General features: G+C 35.2%; 2 protein-coding genes across 3 annotated transcripts; one reads left to right on the top strand and one right to left on the bottom strand.

Annotated features, from left to right (window-relative positions):
• Nucleotides 1–7: 7 nt before the first annotated feature.
• On the top strand, nt 8–4,892 carry LOC146132950 (uncharacterized). The gene is made up of 5 exons (XM_083397607.1): nt 8–107; nt 2,174–2,287; nt 2,816–2,956; nt 4,126–4,283; nt 4,401–4,892. Exons 1-5 carry the CDS (start codon nt 8–10, stop codon nt 4,890–4,892), a joined length of 1,005 nt encoding a protein of 334 aa, XP_083253733.1.
• Nucleotides 4,893–5,019: 127 nt separating this feature from the next.
• On the bottom strand, nt 5,020–19,697 carry LOC146132949 (toll-like receptor 2). 2 transcript variants are annotated; one of them, XM_083396834.1, is made up of 18 exons: nt 19,441–19,697; nt 14,835–15,004; nt 14,203–14,377; nt 13,943–14,133; nt 13,733–13,875; nt 12,964–13,052; nt 12,673–12,800; nt 12,037–12,172; nt 11,763–11,945; nt 11,370–11,668; nt 9,205–9,390; nt 8,265–8,363; nt 7,452–7,645; nt 7,150–7,347; nt 6,876–6,972; nt 6,589–6,697; nt 6,385–6,451; nt 5,020–6,242 (listed from the first exon to the last, which is right to left on the bottom strand). In XM_083396834.1, the coding sequence occupies exons 1-18, from the start codon at nt 19,613–19,615 to the stop codon at nt 5,822–5,824; spliced, it is 3,060 nt and encodes a 1,019-aa protein (XP_083252960.1). In that variant the 5' UTR covers nt 19,616–19,697; the 3' UTR covers nt 5,020–5,821. The 2 variants fall into 2 exon arrangements, with proteins under 2 accessions (XP_083252960.1, XP_083252961.1); XM_083396835.1 differs by lacking the exon at nt 14,835–15,004.
• Nucleotides 19,698–19,899: the final 202 nt, after the last annotated feature.

The following is a 19,899-nucleotide window of genomic DNA, read 5'->3' as shown; positions in this document are numbered from 1 at the left end:
ACTCAATATGCGTTACATGAGGTATTCTCTTTTCCTGGTATTTGTTGGTTTGCAAACCGCTTTTGGAACGCGATTGCATTGTCTTCCATTTCGCAAGAGATATAAAGGTCAGTAAAAAGTTGCCTAAATTTTTTATGCAAAGACATGCGAAATCTCGAAGATAACTCTTAGCACATCGTGTCTTAGTGCAGGGGTCCGCAATTACTTTGTGGCGCGACCCCTAATTACAAGTACCGAAGTCTTGCGACCCAAATTCTTCGAGTTGGTTTTAACAAAATAGCTTTGCTAAAAATACAGCAACTATTGTGTTTCTATTTATTAAGACAAATCTATGTTATGCGTTTTGTTAATTTTAAAAGAGAAAGGGTTCTGTAACACAACTGAAAAGATGCCTCGAGTTTTACTACTTGTGATGTCTCATTCGGATGACAAATATGAATTAGCAACCAATATGTGTTCTTGGTGTAGGAGCCCCACCAACTCAAACCCCTTCAACCCCGCCCGCTACTTAGTTTAGTGCAATAATTACTGGCAAGGCGTGTAATGATTTTTTGGTGCTGCAGGGCTAAACTGGGTGCAACTCACCAAAAATGCCCGACGTCTCGCAATCGTTTTAGGAACCTCTACACTATAAGCTCAACATTATAAGGCGCGGATCTAAGGATTTTTTAGGGAACAATATAAATTTTAAGACAGAAATTGGCAACCTTTACAAAAAATGAACATATTTCTTATACTCTTTTTGTTAAATTAATTTGGAGAAAATTTGGATTTTAGGTTTTATGCTACAAAAAATTCCCTAGCCCCTACGCGGGGCGCTAAAAGTTTGTGCATAGGCGGCGTGCAGTTGAAACAATTCTTAACATTGGTCATTGCCTTGTGTACAGTTTGTAAAAGAGTTTGTGGGTCGGATGATTTTCACTGCAGGGCCGGATCCGGCCCGTGGGCCGTAGGCTGCCGTCCTCTGTATTAAAACATGGTGTAACAAAATTAAACCAAAATGCGACATGTTAACACAAGGTCGTTAAATACCCTGCCTTTTGCTCAGACCTTTTAACTCAATGCGCAATGCGCCAAGCGCAACCAGATTGCCTGCACCTGGTTTCAGTTACCAAAACTTTTTATTTTATAAAGATGGACGACCCTTGACCACACGAAAAATATATTTCCACAAACATAAAGATTCGCATAAAGCGTTTTATAATAGCTTGTTTATATCGCTAAAGTTCGTGAATAACTGCATCCCGGTAACCTGGTTAAGCAGTTTATGTTAGCAAAAATTTAAATATTCGTAAAGACATTAATGCTCATAACATACCGCGTTTAGGCTAACAAAATAAAATTACTTATCTGATTGAAGTTTTGCATATTTTAATTTTTAGAGAACAACGTGCTCACGACGCTTTGGTTGCAGAAAACCGGCTAGAGTTTTATTTAAAAAACACATAATAGGAAGTAAACCCAGATTCCGGCTCAGCAGATCAGTTTGGTGTGGTAATGGCCATACCAGTGTTGGATTGCGAGCGCTCTTTCCCATAGTCTGGATCGAACAAAGGTCTCACAACTTTTTACGGGTGTTGGTGGTGTATATATTTCGCTTGACAATTCTAGTTGCGCTTAAAGTAAGACGGCTCTCCATGAAAACAATTAAAAAAACTTACCAAATATAGGCCGCTTTTAAAATATATTAAGGCTTTCGCGACCCAAACTTTATGGTCCCGCGACCCAAATTTGGGTCGCGACCCCGTATTTGCGGACCCCTGTCTTAGTGGACTGTATTACACTATATGTAAAAATAAACAAATCACAGTACCGGTACAAAAAAATCACGATATATGGCTCTTGTAAGATTTCTATATTTCTTTATTGAAATTATATACAAGGAGTTAAAGTGTAATAAAAAATTTATTTTTAAGCTACTTTTTAATTTGGATCGCGTTCAGCGACCAAAAAACATGTCAAAAGTATATGAGAACCCAAAACTAATTAAAACATGTATAGGCAGTGTAAAATATTTTTCGTTGCATGTTAAATTGTTTAGTTCGGGAAGTTCGCTACATACAAACTCTGTTAAGTAGACATATGTGATCGAATAATCCATATGAGGGTTAAACATGTAAAAATGTGTGAAACTTTTGTGCTTCTGTAAAAAAACAAACATAATTGATTACAGCTCGAAGGCGTCTACCAACTCACGTACAGGTCACTCGATGTTGCGGGGATATTCCCTATTCATCGCTCACTCACGGTTGCTGTTATGATGGTTCAACAGCTAAAATTTGTTACGGTAATGAATGGTTGTTGCCTTTCGTGCTATTGCAGCAAGTGTAAGCTGTTCATTTTTTTTCAACCATATTAGGCAAAACGTTTTTATAAGGTTTTTTTAACACCTCTAAATCTGTAGTTTGTAGTAGGGTAGTGCTTTGCGACAAATTATCCAATTTTACCCGTTTATGATTCAGAAGCCAAATGTAAAAAAAGCATTTTGATTTTACATATTTAATATACTTTAGCTTGTATAAAAGCGTTCATTGTAACTTTGTCTCTTTTGATTTAAAATATTTTTACAATTCCCATAATTAATCTGACGCCTAAAAGGACTTACCAACTGGCCACCGTAAGTATCCAAATACTTTTAGTACCGGTAATAAATAGAGATCTCGTATGAAAAAGATCCACCTGTTTGTTTATTCAAACTTCCTAGCACAAGCGACAAAAATTAAATAGACCAAAATGTCGTGCCACGCAAAAAAAAATAATGAAATATTGTGGAACCTAAAAAACTAAGTTTATTTTTATTTATCACTATTGTTAGAATGGTCGCCATGGAAAAGTTGGTCTACATGTTCTGCTACATGTGGTGGTGGAGAGAGAATTCGAAATAGACATTGCGAAAAGGGACAAGGATGTCTCTTAGACAGAGTTGCCGTGGAGAAATGTGGAAGCCAAAGTTGCGGTAAAAACGTGTAAATTTAAGCCCTTAGTAGGTCATAAATAACAAACAGCTTTTAAATATCTAATTTAAGCATTTTTTCGTTTACCAGCTCTTTGATACGAAATTAAAGTACTATATGCGAACTGAAATTGTTTGGCAAATTACAGTAATAAAAAGCGGAATTAAAATCGCGAGTGGATAGCTTACCATATATAGGCTACTTCGGTCCCTATTTGTGATCCTATTGTTTTAGCCAGAAAATTAAAGAAAGAGGTTAAAATTTGTTTAAAACCAGAATTCATAAATTCATGTCATAACTAGGGCCCGCAAAAGTCAATAAAGTCAACATTTTTTAAGGCCCTTATCTGTCCACGAATCAAAGAATAAAGTTGCTTTCAGCCCCTAGGGGTCTGTTTTTTAATTTATAGTTCAAAATAAAGTCAAAATTTGCAACAAAGTAAAAATTTTCAATAAAGTCAAAATTGGTCAAATTATGGCTTTTCACAATGTTTTTGTGTTTCTTTAGAGGAATTTTCATAAAAATCGCCATGGAAGCATTGTAAATCAGGAACTGCGACACAATTAAATCACATTAACCCATAAAAGCAGGAAATATGTCACAATGCCCACTTGGATCAGCAGTAACTTTTATCGCAAATTGTCCATTGTTTATTAATTATTACGTATTTAAATAATTCATATAAAAGACTTTCTCTTTATATAACGGGTCTTTTCGAAGATGTTCGTCAAAACACACGACGCACTTTTTGTAATCCATAAAACACCTTGACGTTTCGACAAAATATTACGTTTGTGTCTGAAATCGACAAAATATTATGTTTGGGTAACTGGTATCAATTCAAGGAAGAACTGTGGCCTCTACAAATAAGCAATTTCGTTAAGTCAAAATTAAGTTAAAAAAAATTTTTTTTGGGTCAAAATAAAAATGTATTAAACAAAAGAAAAATCATGCAAAGAAAAGTAACCATTTGCGTTAAATGTGGAATTTAATTTCAGGCAAAATCAGAAAGACTGTGGAATATCGCACAGTTTTAAGTCAGATATAGCAAATATTACCTTTAACTTGAAAGGCGACGTCCTCGAATTTCGTAGATTGTTTTGGTCCCCTGCGTTGACCTCTTTTTTCTGGATAAAATTACCATTTCACATTTTTTTATTCCTTTAAACAGATTTTAGCTTCTGTCGCACCTGCACACCTTCTGAATCCAACGAAGAATGTAATGCACAAGCACAAATCTGTAACACTTTGGATGGCGAGGGTTGTCAGAACGTTGTAAGAGCTGAAAACTCACGCATTTTTGTAGAAAAGCGATGCAAACAATTGCAGGTAATCAGTGATCCATACAAAATATTTTATGTGCACATGTTGAATTAGATACACAGAATTGTTTTTGTTGATCTTACAATTGCTAAACTTCACCATAGACTGTCATTTTTTTTTCAGGCTTGTCACACTGAATCTAGAAACTGGATTATACAAGGTATTTGTGACCCTCGGAAACACATTTCGCTTTGCTCTCATTGTTGTGAAGGTAGGGTTTGTAATCTGGCTCTCAACTGGACCGAGCCGGTTTGGTATCGAAAACCATGGGAAGAATGGCTTCTTCGTCTGGTTGATTATACGCAGATCATACAAAACGGACGCGAAAAAACACCGGATTTGACATCGTTTGAAAGATTCTATAAGATGAAATCGTCTATGCTTATGGCAGACATTCCATTGCAGCCTATCGAATTACCTCAATTTATTGAAGAGACTTCGGGAAATACGAGGTTCAAGAAGACGCGATATGACGAGATAATAATTGAAACCATCCTGGAGGTTTCCAAAAGTAACTCAACAACCCCGACGAAGTCTTTGATCAGAAAACTTTACAACAGACTCCCGAAGAACATTTCGTTGCACAAAACGTTGCGGTACCTTTTTCGCGTCTAATATTTCCTCGATATATAGATGTAATACTTTTATTGAACATAAAGCCGTCGGATAACAATTTTGTGTTTAATTAAAAAAACTGTGACCTCTAACGCAGCGGCTTTTGACCAATTTATTCCACGCATTTTATTGGAAATTGTCATATACGCCTTGCTCCCACTCGTGCGCAAATGCAACAAAACTCAAGTATAATAGCGCAAAAAGCAAATCAATTTTATTTGTTTGAATTCAGAAGACCGGCGCATGGGGCACACACAACTTATTGCACATTGCTCGACTTGTCGGCATTTAAAATTTTGGAATTTTCCCAAAATTGTAAGGACCATTGCCCTAATAGCTAAATGGCACAGAAATCAGGGCTGTACAGACGGAGTAAGATTTTAGACTCGACGGAGTAGGTTTATTTGGATAGATCCGACGTGAGCTTGCGCAATACCAAGTTTCGAACCACTTCGGCCTCAAAGTGGAATAGCATAGGGCTATGCAGCATAGGTTCACCCACGTATTGTTGTGTTAAATGACACTCCTTAGATGGGACTGCATAATTCAATTCTATATTACAAACGAAACCAGACTTTGGGTTTTGTACAGCCAAACAAACTTCAAAAACGAGTCCTTCTGTGCTTGCATGTTGTCGCATGGAAAAGCTGTAACAAATATTTTGAGGATGCGGGATAGATTTTACTGTTAATCTATAAGTCGTAAAAAATTTTTAAATGCGGCAGTATTACATTGGTATATGCATATTTTTATAAGACACAAAAACACATGCCACACAACCTTAGAGCAACAAAATATTTTCTCAAAACAAGCGTTTGCGGACATGTGCAAAAAAGTTCGCATACCCATCTCGAAAAGTACGTGTCGCGGTTACCAGAAACATAATAATTCTTGATAAAACAAAAGAGATGCAAAACATGATTTAGACTCTAGAGCAAAGACTTTATTTTTCCGAACAAGCTCTTCTTCTTTCCCTCCTTTTTATCTTTGCCGCTTTCTGCTTCCGTTGGTGATTCAACCCGAGTGGAACCTTCGACGCCCGGTACCGACACATGATTAGCGTAGGGTAACTCTACTGTTCCGTGTAGGTTGGATATGACATCGTGATGTGTCATAGAACTGCGTCGAGAGCTCTTGTTAAGAGAATCCTCGTCACCATACGTTCTGGAAGATTCGCAAATACTTGGCTGGAGCTGGCGTTGGCGTCTGGGTATTTTGGGAATAGGACGGTCCCTTTCCGGTGGTCGGACTTCGTACCCTGGAATCGGGATTTCTTCTTCGTCGGAATAAATACTATCAGCATCGTCGTTAGGTGGCAGCAAAGATCGAACTCGTCCTGATTTTCCATTTCTGTCGGTTTTTAACGGTGAAAAAGTTGTTTAGTAAAGCAACGTAGCATTTTGGTGACATAGACTTTTGGACATTTGTCCTTGCTAATAAAAAAGAAAAATATTTGAATTTCTTAATTTTAAAAACAAATATTAATCAGTACCTTCTTGGTTCTTTCCGTGTATGATAAAGGTCATCAATATCTGAATTAAGGGCATCTGTGTTCAAATCTATGAAAAGTCTAATTGGTTAGCATCGAAAGCAATAATGGCGATACCAGTCGTTAACTATTTTTTTTTATCATGATCAAATTTTACACTAACTTGATCTAACAAAAATACAGCATATACTAAACCGGAAAACTTACGTGTAGTTCGACCTCTGACGGACGACGGAGCTGTTACATTATTTCCATCTAACGACGGGTTGCTTACTAAAGCCATATTATGAAAATTTTGTTTTGGAATATTCCGCGCCTATCAATTAAAACAAAGACAAAAAATAATATAACATTTTCCGTTCAACAAATGCTTTAAAATAAACAATTTTCTAAATTATTGTTTACCCATTATTTGATCGCGTTTACACATGTTTTTTTCGTTAAAGCTTGATTACTTATAGAAAACGCAGCAATTTTCAAACATGTTCGTATACCTCTTTAACTTCCTGCATCACTTCATCAGCAATTTCTCCGTTACGCTTGATGCCAAGTCTTTGTAAACGAGCGGCACGTGCTGAGCTCATCGGGATCCTAAATATAAATTTTCAACGTCATGAAGTTGGATTTACTAGAATTACTGATATTGCTGACGTATATCGAGGGTTGCTATATGACAAATAAATGATATATTGAGACAATACCTTACTACGAGAGTATAGAATTGTTTTTTCCTTTCCATTTTTTTAATGGACTTATAACACTTCTTACGTTGGAAGATCGTCGTTGATAGAACGAGCTCGTCGTGATGATCTGATGGTTCCAAACTCTATTTCTCCCGGTGCATCTCGTACAGGACGAACGTTGTATCGTGATGACGACGCGATAGTTATGTGATCGTTTTCATGCATATCTATATCGCCTGTTTCCGCATCACTGGAACACCTTCTCTCGAGGTGGGGATCAGTTCTGCGCGACAGTAGTTTAAGAAAAAGAATGGTTTGGCAACAAATTTGGATGTACAAAGTAGCTAATGTAATTAAGTGCTTATATGTCAGGGTAATTACGCTTACGTGAAAATAAAGGCACATAAGGAATCCCAAAAGTAGAGATCTTGTCTTTCTCGGTCCACCTGCGGATACTGTACAAAAGATTTGTCAGACATGATTCTTTGTAAAGTTGAGGGTAGATCAGACCATGGAATTGCGTCCAACATCACCACAACAACGGCATCTTTCGGATCGGCCGACATACGCTCTTCAATCACCTTAAATATAATATGAGCATTTACAAACCACTGATTAACATTCAACATTTGTACCATCATAACCCTAGGCCTAAAAGCTGTATATAAACAGCAACCACGTAAAGATTCGCGTGGAGCGCAATAATATGGCGCGTGTGTAGCCTACTTTGTAAGCTGGAAAAACGCCTAATTATATCGAAACATTTTACTTAATTTTGAAAAGGATTTTTTGAATAAAATTTTATAGAGCCATTTAAGCTTAGTCTGTATTAGACTTAACAGTAACTGCGCTTTAGAAAAAAGTGCATTTATTTAGATCAAGTTTTCATAATTTTTTTTATGGAGTGCAACGTCTCATGGCGCTTTAGCCACAGTAAAAGGTGTGAACAATATTAACTCACATCAGAATAAAACATATTAGGATGCAAAATAAGATTTTTAAATTTGACATTTTTGCGACCCAACGTAAACGGTCCCGCCGAATTTGGGACACTACTCGCGGAACCATGGTCTATTGTCACTATGGTTAGAAAGGACAATAAAACAAAAAATATTCATAATTATTTAGGTAACATTATGTCTTACATTTGTTTTATAATATTAAAAGGCAAGCACCAGAGACATATGTCTTGTAACTTACTTGCAGTATGTAGAGACATGACTTTTCGGCGAGAAATTCGTGGGTAACTACTAAGCATACTTTCCGGTTGAAGTCAATGCAGTTGTGAAGCGTATCAATCTACATGTATTAAAATACACTTGAAAAGTGGTTGACGTCCTTTTTATTTGTTTATTTAAACCAATAGTTAAAATAATTTAGAAAAATAAATTGAGAAATAATTAATAACTTGAGAAAGAATTTTAATTTATAAATAAAAAAACTTGAGAAAGAATTTTATTGTATAATAAAGAACCATAGTAAATTCATAAAATAAATGGAAGCATTAAATACGTTTATCGGCGTTATCTAGGCAAAACTGTAATGATGGAAAGGGTTAATATGATCTAGGACCAAACATAAATACCGTAATTAGCATTGGGCAATATCTTAATTACCTTATAAAGTTAAAATTACTAGACATTTGAAGCAAGAAAAGGTAATCCTTTACTATAAGCTTTATTGTAAAGATTTACCCTAAGCACAAAAATATTTACTTTGACTAATATTAGTTTTTTTATGTTCGCAAGAGCCTGGGATAATCGCGGTAAGACGACGTAAAAGAGCGCAATAAATCGAATCTCAGAAAGCGATTAAAATATAATCTTGTACAATTAAAGTTCACCAATGATACTACCGTTGGGTTAACAGAACAATTTTTAAACTTAACATGTAAAGTTCGCGTTGGAATACAGTTAATAGCATAGCAAAATGCTTTTATTACGTCTAGTACTGCTTGAAAGCAAAACAAAAATACTACTTTTAACAGCCATCTTTAAACAAAAGTATTTTATATAATAATTGATGTGTTAATTTTAAAACCTTTTTAACGAGAATTTCAATATAATACGACACCAATGTCAAACATTATGTTTCGTGGTGGATTTGCTTGAGTCACAATAATATAAGCGTATATAACTACCTTTATTGTTTTTCCTATTGAAAACACTTCGATGTTAATTTGGCGACCATTCTCGTCTGACAAACTGTAAATGTCGTTCGCGTTCTTGCTTGCTTGGAATTTTCCCTGCAGTTTTGGCATCATACTTGACAGCACCCATCTGTTGTTCTCGTCGTGACAAAGAATCGCAGCGTCGTTTATTGTGTTCTATTTGCGGAAGTGAAATATACTATAAATATTCAAAACTCATAAATACAAAGTTAAACCTTACTTATATAAAAGCTTAATGGGATTTTGGGATAAGTGAAGTCTAGAAAATCTCTTTTAATAAATGAATCAGATTCAAAAATTAAATTAATGAAATCACAATCAATTTATTTAAAGCTAACGTATACTCGGTACAGGTTTAACGGATGTTAACAAACGAAAAAAAAAGTAACGGTAAACTATGTTTCTATATGTAACAGGGAAGCCTATGAAGAAATATTAATATATTGTGCCACTTGGGTTTTACATTATCACGACAGAGATACCAAGTAAAGACCTCAACCTTTTAACCTTGAAGATCGCTCCGTGTCCCCGAAGGGCGTTCTAGGGCCCGTTGAGAAACCCTAGTTTAAAGCATAGGTCTATTTGTATTTTACCGGACTATAAAAGTGATTGTTACGCGATGATTATACGCCTGTTAGATTTTCAAAACGTTGTAGAAACGCCACAATTGTCTTACTTACGCATTTATGATGGTTACCTTTACAAATTTATTTGCCACCAGTTATTTACTTAGTTTAGGACAGTGTTTGGTAAATAAAGTTTATTTTACCCTGTAAATGACTAACATTGCTGGATATTACTTTACATGTACTAGGTAGCTGACGACGTTGCTAAAAGGTTAACATTGCCGACCAGAATTTGTTTAATATTTTAATTTAAAAATTATGATTTTTATACTGGGGTTAACCGGTGGACATTTTTAATTTGGCAACGTGTTTGACAACGAATAATCGTCGACGTTTGGATTCGTATGCGATACGTAGTAGAATGTTAATTAAATTACACACTGCAAAAAAATGGCCTCATGCTTAATAATGTGATCATTATTAATTACAGGGGCAGGCTCCAACTTGCGAATTTTCGGTAACGCTAGTTGTTTTCCTAATAAAAATCAACGCTGGAAAAAAAGCACGTGTCTTTCACTCATATGTTTATTATCTGAGACCAAGCCACGGCATAAATTGCCGGATGAAGCACAGAACTGAAGAAAAAAATGACAAAGCCTTGTTTTAACAAGTTTCTGTTGTCTTTTTTTGTGGTGTTCGGCCAAATGTTTTAAAATATTTAAGTGAATCTTTAGGCCCTGGTTTAAAAATATATAATCTCATCATTAATACTAGAACACATTGCGTGCTGGTATACTTTGAGGGATTTCATAAAATTTAGCGTGTGCTTTAGACATGCTAAACAAACCCAATGAATAAATATAAGTATTATAAGAAAAGTTTAATATTATATAAAGTATATTGATTCGTGGTGGAGGAGATGGTAGGGTATACACTTATTTAAATGATGAAGTATCCATTCTAACATAACTTGTGTAATCGCTACTGAAATAACGTAATGTTGTGCACGACTTGAAAACATACTACAGGAAAACCGATGAAATACATATTTTTTTATATATCACAATAAGAACTATATATGACAATAAAAAAATAAGAATATTATAAAATATATTCTGTGTTTCTTTTAATAACATTTGTAACTGTTACGAGTTTGCCCATTATTTGGCTAAAAAAAATAATCGTAAAAAAAATATATAAATTCAGTGTGAACTAGTGTATAATAAACTCACTGTAATTTATTTGGCGGTGCCCCCATTATCTTGACGCCTTAAGTACGTATTTGTTTTGCTTAATGGTTAATACACCCCTGGGTGCGATCGTGCTTCGACGGAGGAATATACAAAGCATTGCTCACCAAACGGTGCGCAAATGCGCAAGTGCCAAACACCGCTAGACCATTTCAGCAAAAAATGCATCACGTACACTTACAAAATCAGCTATCTTTTTAAAATTGGGCAACAAGCTAATTTTTATTTGCAAATGTTAACGTGTCCAGCTGCCAAGAACAGAGCAAGTTCTGAATGTTCCTGTCCACTGGTATTCCTAAATTATTCAAAATGCACTTACCTGAATAACGATGTCTCCGTCCTGATCGTACTTTGCAAAGTTTGATACAACCTTTTTCTTCCTCCCCGTGTCGTGTTTATTTCTTCTACAACAAAGACACGACCTCTTACCGGATCTTACTTGACTGAGGCACATAAGGGCCACGATAAGAAGAATAAAGCCTATTAAAGACACTGGAGCCGCTACAGCCCAAAGTGGGAACGTGCTTTCCGCTTCTCCACATTTCAAGTCATCATTTGGATCCAATTTTAAAAGGTTGGTGCCTTTGAGCTTTGGAGGGCCGGCACAAGTATATCCAACTTCAATAAAAGCGCAAAGATAATACTAGCTTACATTTAAGGGATTTGTTTATAGTTAAAGGGAATTGTTTATAGTGCCAAAAGCAAAACTCACGTGAACTGCTATGAAGATCAATGAAATTCTCTTGTGGAGAATAATTTATGAATTTTACGAAATCTTTTAGGTGGCAATCGCATTCATAAAGGTTATTTGAAAAGTCGGCCCGCTTTAACCTGGGAAAGGTTTCCAGGTTGATTCTCTTAATCTCTCGGATGTAATTTCCTTCCACATACAGTTCTGTTTAACATAGCAGATACCATGAAAGAATTACAATCTAAGACCCAAAACGTACAAACGCCATTGCGTGTAACTTTTTGGCATCACTTACCCTCCAGATCGGGCATTTTCATTATAGTAAATGTCTTCATAATGTTGTGACTCAAATCAAGAGTTCGCAGCGCCTCTGCGTAATGAAAAGCATCCGGCGGGAACTTCATCACTTTGCACCGGGTCAAGTTCAAAATCTAAGTTTAAAAAATCTTGTTGAGTTGCATTATATAAATACAACAATGGTTATTGTTTAGGCCAGGAATATATTTTTTTTGTTTGAAAAGGGTTATAACGATTTTTAAGTTGACATCACAAAGTTAAACGAGTAATTTAAATTAACCTGCTGTTTTTGAACAATCTCGTGTTCAAATATGCCAGTTAAGTTGAGTATCATCGCACTAAATGCTTTATTTAGTTTACAAAAGCAAAAAGTTGTTATCCGAAAATTCGACTTTATGTTTACACTTTAAGACGGAAAGAATATACTATAAAAAGAGAAAACATAGCAAAACCATTTGCATCACCCAAAAAAATATATACGCAAAATACTGTGGTTTAAAAAAAAATAATACACTGTGGCCTAAATGCCGACATTATTGAACTACCGGTACCTTCTTTAGGGGTTTATTCCGCATGAAAATATTTTGAGTAGCCTACCAAAGTCTTTTACCAATTATCTCTGTTTTATGTTTACCTTAAGTTGGTCCATGTACATAAAATCGTCAGTGCAGATAATGTCAATCTGATTTCCGCCTAGATTAAGGTACTTCAAAGCTGTAAGTTTGGACAAAGAGCTTCCCAATTTATTTATAGGACGCGTGCCTGCAAGAATAATGTATACTATTACGTAATGTTTCGTTGGTAGGTCTTACTTGTATAACTAACACGAAATGGGCATACCCATCTATTACGTCTATTATAAAAACACAAGCAGTGGAAAATATTTGTATGCCTTAAGTTTAATCAATATGGTGTTGAACTTAACCCATGTCATCATTTGAATGGTGAAAAACATCAAAGCTTGATCCTATTTCGTCTTGCGTGGCGCAACGTGAGGACTTAATCCGATGTATTCTAAAATTTCGTAAATTACCAATTATAAGTATGTTTAATAACAATATGCTGTTAGATCGGTTCTGTTGTGTTTACTGGGTTGCAGAATAGCACGCTTGACTTTTGTGGCCGCAAAATTTATCGTGAAACATAACATAATATAAAAAAACAAAGTTGCGGGAAAGACTTAAGGTGCGGGGAACAGGAGATAATAGTTCCCTATCTAATGAACTAAAAAAACGCAAAAAAAAACACTTTTTAGCATTGTGATTCAGTGTTGCACAGAAGTTATTTAATAAATGACTTTAGTCTCAGTCAAGTCATTTGTAAAATATCTTTACCCAGGTCAAGTCTTTTGCAATAAAAAATTAAAAAAAAAAAAGTAGTAGCTATTCAAATTACAATCAAAATACTGCTTACGCCCCCGCTAAACTTGATCAAATTGTTATTATTTTTTTGACAAGAGTCGTTCATCAACACAATAGAAATTTACAAAGGTATTGTTAGTTTTGTATTGTCGATTCAGGTTTTGCTTGATATATCAAAGCTAAACAAATAGATAAAAATCCGCTAAATTAAAAACTTTCTTTACATAATAACATTTAACTCAAGAGCAACACAATGTTATCTCTCCATAGGCTTGACAGTAGGCTACTGATCAAACAACACCATTGGAAAACCTAAAATAATGTTTCTCTTACCTATTGTAGGATAAATCCAAAAACATCAGATTATTATTGGATAGCAGAGATGGAATAGAATTGATGTCGTTGTGACTTAGATCGAGAGAAGTAAGAGAAGGTAAATCAGATAAAGCTTGACGACTGATATGAACAAGTTTAACCTAAATGATTTTAGATGAAACGTTAAACTTTATTTATTCGAAATGATCACATATCGTAATGGTTTACCTTTTGGTTGCGACAACCAACAATTTTAAGCACTCTTAGATTTTTAAGATTATCAAATGATTTTGGAAGTTTTTTGATCTCCATGCAGGAAATATCAAGGTATTCCACAGAACTTGGTATATGATTTGCAGGAACGAAAGAGAAAAAATTATTGGACATATCAAGATGCTTCAATTTTGTCAACGCAGCACCTGGAAATCATTGGCTGATAATATAAAGTCCTATCAGGCGTTGGAAACTGGTGCTAGTATCAGCGGTACCTTTTTCATTGTGCAACTTTGGAAAAGCCCTTATGTGTGTATTAGAAATGTTGAGCACCTGTAGTGACCTTGCCGCTTCACCAAGGTTTGCCATGGTCAAGTTAGTGAGATTAGTAAAAGAAAGATCAAGCCACCTCAACCGACCAGTATGTTGGAACGCACCCGAGTCGATGCTCTAAAAAGCACAATAAAATATTTATTGCACAGTGTTACTATATTGTTCATTTTGGCGCATTACAACCAAGTGCGGATCCAGGATTTTTGTTACGGGGATAATGATGTTTTTATGCATGACGTCATAACGTTACGTTCACGTCATTAAACAAATATTCTACAAATCACTTGTTACCAAGCGAACTCCTAAATAGTAGGCGACTTAAATCCGGTCTAATTGCGTTACACGATACAACATGCTAAAGTATGCATAAACCCTTTTGGCCGAATAGATTGAATTTTTTTGGATTTACATAGTAAAAGATGGCAAAAAATATAGTTGGCGAGCATGACCTGGTGCACTTTTCCCCGTGGATCCGCCATTGATTCCCATTAAATGCATAGGTAAACTAAATAAAAACGAGTTTAAACGTAAACATATCACATAAACTTTAAGACACAAGTTTTCTTCGGCAAACCTCTATCGGGTTGAATGAAATGTCCAATTTTTCTAAATATCTGTTGTTTTTAAGCAAACTCTTGTCAATTTTTCTTAGAAAATTTCCACCAAGATCAATAGAGAAAGCATCTGCTGGTAAGGCAATAGGCAACTTTTTTTTTGCACTGAAGCAGTTCACCACTTTATTACCTGGTAAAAAATGATAAACATATACCAACATGTAAAGTACATGTCTGTTTCATAAAGTACATGTCTGTTTTCAAGCGATTTCATCAAAACAAATGTATTAAGTAATGTACAATTAAATGTTTTTCAAATTTAAACTGGAATATTATAACGCAATGTTGTGACGCACACGCTTGGTTTAGCTAAACCTTTTGTATATTGGCTATATATATTGTTCAACGCAAATTAGGCGTTTGTATAACGATTAGGGGGTGACATGTTAAGAGGCATACAAGTTGACCACAAATCACGAAGGTTAAAAAACATTGACTTAGCCCAGGGTTTTTCAACCGTGGCCCCTTAGGGGGCCACCGAGCGGTCATTGGGGGCCACGGGCATAACTCTGTAGCGAGGTATTGGAAAACCAAAGTACCATTATGTTCAAAATTTGCAAGTTAACTTAAATTTGTGATGTTTATTATGACTGTAAAACTTTCTTCTAACGTTTGTAACTGTCTTGTAACTTTTGATAACTTTTTTTCTAATACGTTCTTTGAGGCATGTTTAAATAAATATAATATACATCACGAAAAGTTACGCCTAATTGTACATTCGCTATTAGCAAGTTTAGATAATGGCCTGCCGCTGTGGCGAAACTATTATTAGGCTGCTTTATATTTTAGCCATGTAGTGCGGAGCCAGCGTTTTTTCGGGCGGGCTATTACTTGCTGATAACCTCCACCTAATGATAAAGTGAGCGTCTAATACTGTTGGGCGATCAACTAACGTGTAGCCTAGTGGTCGGCAAACTGTGGGCCACGGTCCAAATGTGGGCCGCAAAGTCATATTCATTCCACTGTATTTTAAAAGTTAGTGTGAGTAAGAATTTTTTATATTGTCTTAGCGTGGTTGAGGCGCCAAATAAATCTCTGGGAGTTTAACTACTATGTTAACGCAAAAATTTTGCCGCGCCCCACGCGTATATTCTACCTTTTATTTTATCATTATGGCTTGCCGATATTTTTTGCATCAAGATGCCGTGCAATACTTCACCTGTTCTTGGTGTCAACAGCATAACGCTGTGTGAACTTAGACTCCCTACAAAATGCAATTTCTACTAAAATATATTTAGGTAAAGTAATTTTCTATTCAACTTTTTAATATGGGTATTGTATCACGAGTAACATTTAACCAAAAGTTAAAACAAGATTAAGGTAATCTATTCCTTTTTTTGTATATGGCCGTATTTGTCCTAATTCTAAATAGAGAAATCAGGTGGCACTGTATAAAGACAAATTGTATTTGATTCTCGACAAGCTTTCGCACAACCGTGCTACTTTGACCTGATGAAGCACGGTTGTGCGAAAGCTTGTCGAGAATCAAATACAATTTGTCTTTATACAGTGCCACCTGATTTCTCTATTCCTTTTTTGTGTGTGTGTTTTGTGCGAACTTTTTACGAGATTGCGGGTGCCGCGATTCTGCTGTGGAGATGATTTTTTGAGTTTCGCACGATAAACTTGGTCTTAACTTGCACAAGAAAACTCGTAAAACGCAAGTATGGTGCAGGGTTACTCAAGGTCAATTTTAAGCCAATATTCAGCGAGGTAATGTGCAACGTATTTCTCAAGCAATAGGAACGCAGAAATCATCTTAACGAATGTAGTAACATTTGCTTATTGTGTCAGTACAAAACAGAGCCGAATATAAAAATACCTTAGTTATTTCAAGCTTTGTAATGAATAACTATGTCAATTTAATTTAAAATGACTGATTTGTTAATTTTCCTGAAAATTACTGTTTTTGTTATTTTTTTTAGTAATATTTAAAAAGCTAAGTGCATTTATTAGTTGATTAACAGATATATGTCTAAATAAGTAAAACAAGTAAAAACAGTTAAACACAAGCTCAGTATTTTTTTAAGCAGGGGCCACGAGGGTCAATCACCTTTCAAAGGGGGCCACGAAGCATAAAAGTTTAAGAACCACTGGCTTAGCTCTTTATTGTTTTTAGTCATCTGTGAAAACAATCGTAAGGTGAATGAAATATGTTTTTATTGTCCAAAAATGAATAAAATCTACAATGAAATGCACAATACAACACTTTACTACTGCAGTCACTTTTTGATTCTAAGCCATCTTGTTATGGCTATATTGGCGCCAGAGGCATGCAGGATATTCTCTTTTTCGTTACGAAGATGAATGCTGTCAAAGATTTTTGTGGTTACGTCATGCGGTTACGTAAAAACGTCAAGTCATAAAAAGTATCCTGAAAAAGCATTGTGGAATGGGTAACTGAAAATATAGAGACTAAATTACAATAATTTAACAGACGTAACGGTAGTAACGGTATTTATTAGGATATTTTAGGCAAGGGGTGATTACACTGGGGGTTGTAAGCAGACTTGGACAACTAGATTTATTTAAGCTTTTTAAAATTAGATTAGAATTAAAATTAGAGAATTTTAGTTTTTCTAAATTAGATTAGAATTAGAATTAGAATTAGATTGTTTTGAGTTTTTTCAAATTAGATTAGAATTAGAATTCCTAAAAAACAAATTTGAACTAGAATTTGAACTAGAATCACATACAACCAATTTAATTTAATCGCAATTTATTCTTCTAAGAATGTGAATGGTAAAATGTGTGTGTTATTTTTTATACGTTTTTATGATTTTTAGACTGTAAAAATTACATACAACTCGTTCCAACCAAAGAGTTTTAATTGAAATTCTGTGTTTCAACTGAGTGACTAAAAATGCCGTTGGACAAGTAGCAGTTTTGGAAAAATCCGAATTAGATTAGAACTAGAATTAGAGCACACAGGCAATTCATAAATTAGATTAGAATTAGAATTAGTCGCATTTTACTCTAATTCAATGAATTAGAAAACTAGAATTATCTAGTAGTTAAGTCTGGTTGTAAGAAGGATTAACACAGTGGTTCCCCCTTTTTAGAGTGGTGAAACCCTTTTGATAACCTCTCCCTAACGAAGTAACTCCAGGGGAGGATCTAGCGTTTTTTAGGGTGTTAATGACTTTTTTTAAGATATAACCTTACAAAGTTACGTCATACCATGTTATTAAGTATAAGAACTACTAGATGAGTTCCTATTATCGCTCAAACTCGTGCTAAATAGGTAACTCAAAAAGTCGAGTTCACACAAAGAGGTATGGCTGAAAATTTGGTTTGTGAGATTTTTTACTATAATAGATTGTGCACGTAACACTTTGTTAGAGGATAGCCTACTATCGTACGTATGGCTTTTGGGCTAAAACTTCCATTAAAAAGGGCTTAAAGAAACTATATAGCAAAAAAAGATGTTGATCCAAACCAGATTATCTGCAAAATAGCTTAAATCCAAGTCAAGTCACTTTATTACATCAAACAAAACATAATTCTTATAGATACAGGTACCAAATTATTTTCTCCACAAGACTGCTTTTCGTGTAAAAAGTTGTGAGAAATTAGAAATTATTTAGTAAATACGTTTATGAATTGTAAAGCCAAAAAGGTCGAGTAAATCGACATCATCTTAATTAAGATGTTTCGATAGAGCTTGTATCTCCTTCAGTTAATTCGTCTTTAAAATTGATTTAATATGGTTTCATGCCAGATCTTATAATATTCTCTATCTTATAGTGTTTTATATAGTTGCACTTAATGTAAGATCATTTGCAAATTTAGCCTCGTGTAGGTATTTTTTTACTACTTTATTTTCATTGAAAATATACCATGTGGAACCCTATAGGGATCCATGGAATTTCGATTGAACTACTGGGTTAGCAAGTGGCGCGTAAAGAGCTCACTGAAAAAAAACACTTTTTTGATTTATTAAATATAAATTTTTGCTAACAAAAATACATATACGTACTTTTTTTACCGCGACTGATACGCACTATTTCATGCCAACCACTCAAGCTAGCAGTTCCCAAACTGTTTTTTGTTGACGGGCGCCATTTAAAGACTGTTAAACACTCGCGGCGCCGTAATGAATTAAAAATTGCAAACTTTAAGTCATATTAAAAAAATCGCAGTCTGGCTCTGCGAATAATGGCAGGCAAAGCAAGTTACGTTTAGGCATTAAATAAAAACGCGGTCAGCTTTAAAAGGCCGAATTGCCTTAGTTTGAGATTACTAAACCCACTAAGGAAAGAGGAGATACTAAAGCTTATGAGAAGTATTTAATTTCCACTGAAGCAACTAGTTGGAATCGCAGAAATGCGAGAACACAATGTTGATGTGACTTGCACCAATAGTCAAAATGTATTAGAACTCCACACGAAACTCGCTGAGGAGGGTATAATTGTCAAACTATAGCAAAGTGACTGGATTCCTATGGCTATAAAGGTCTTCCTACCCCTTTCACCAGTCAATTTATCAAAAAAACTGCTACGACAAGATGGAAAATATCACTCAGAAGGACAAGGTTGGGTTACTAACCGGGATGCGCTAACTTACCGTCGCTTTTCGGAGGACACTTGCAGTTTATGGGACAAAGCGATGTTTTGTAATTCATCTGGCGCTTATGTATAATGTGATTCCGCTCTTCCGTATTAGCTTCGCAGATAAGTAGTAACATATTGAAAAGGCATATGCTCAGTTTTAGTTTAAAAGTTACTCGTCCAGGTTTCATATTTCTGCAGTACACACAGACTGAACTGGATAATAAGTGCAGAGAGTCGAGCACAGGAGCTCGTTCTTCTGTGATCAATTAATCAACCTTAAACACAAAACAATTTATCGTGTAAAAACCGCTTTAGTTAAAATAAAGCCTGCTGGTGATTTAATACAAGTTTATTATCTCGTTGCCTGACATAAATTACATTTGAAAACAATCACCAAAATTTTGACAAAATAAATTATATTGTCGTCCCGTGAACGCTTTCGTTGAGGCATGAGGTACCTCTGCTGTCGACA

The sequence above is a fragment of the Ascidiella aspersa genome, chromosome 9 (genome assembly GCF_963924565.1).
Source record: "Ascidiella aspersa chromosome 9, kaAscAspe10.2, whole genome shotgun sequence".
Taxonomy (NCBI): Eukaryota; Metazoa; Chordata; class Ascidiacea; order Phlebobranchia; family Ascidiidae; genus Ascidiella; species Ascidiella aspersa.
The sequence above is the reverse complement of the archived record's forward strand: the minus strand, read 5'-3'. Positions and strand labels throughout refer to the sequence as shown.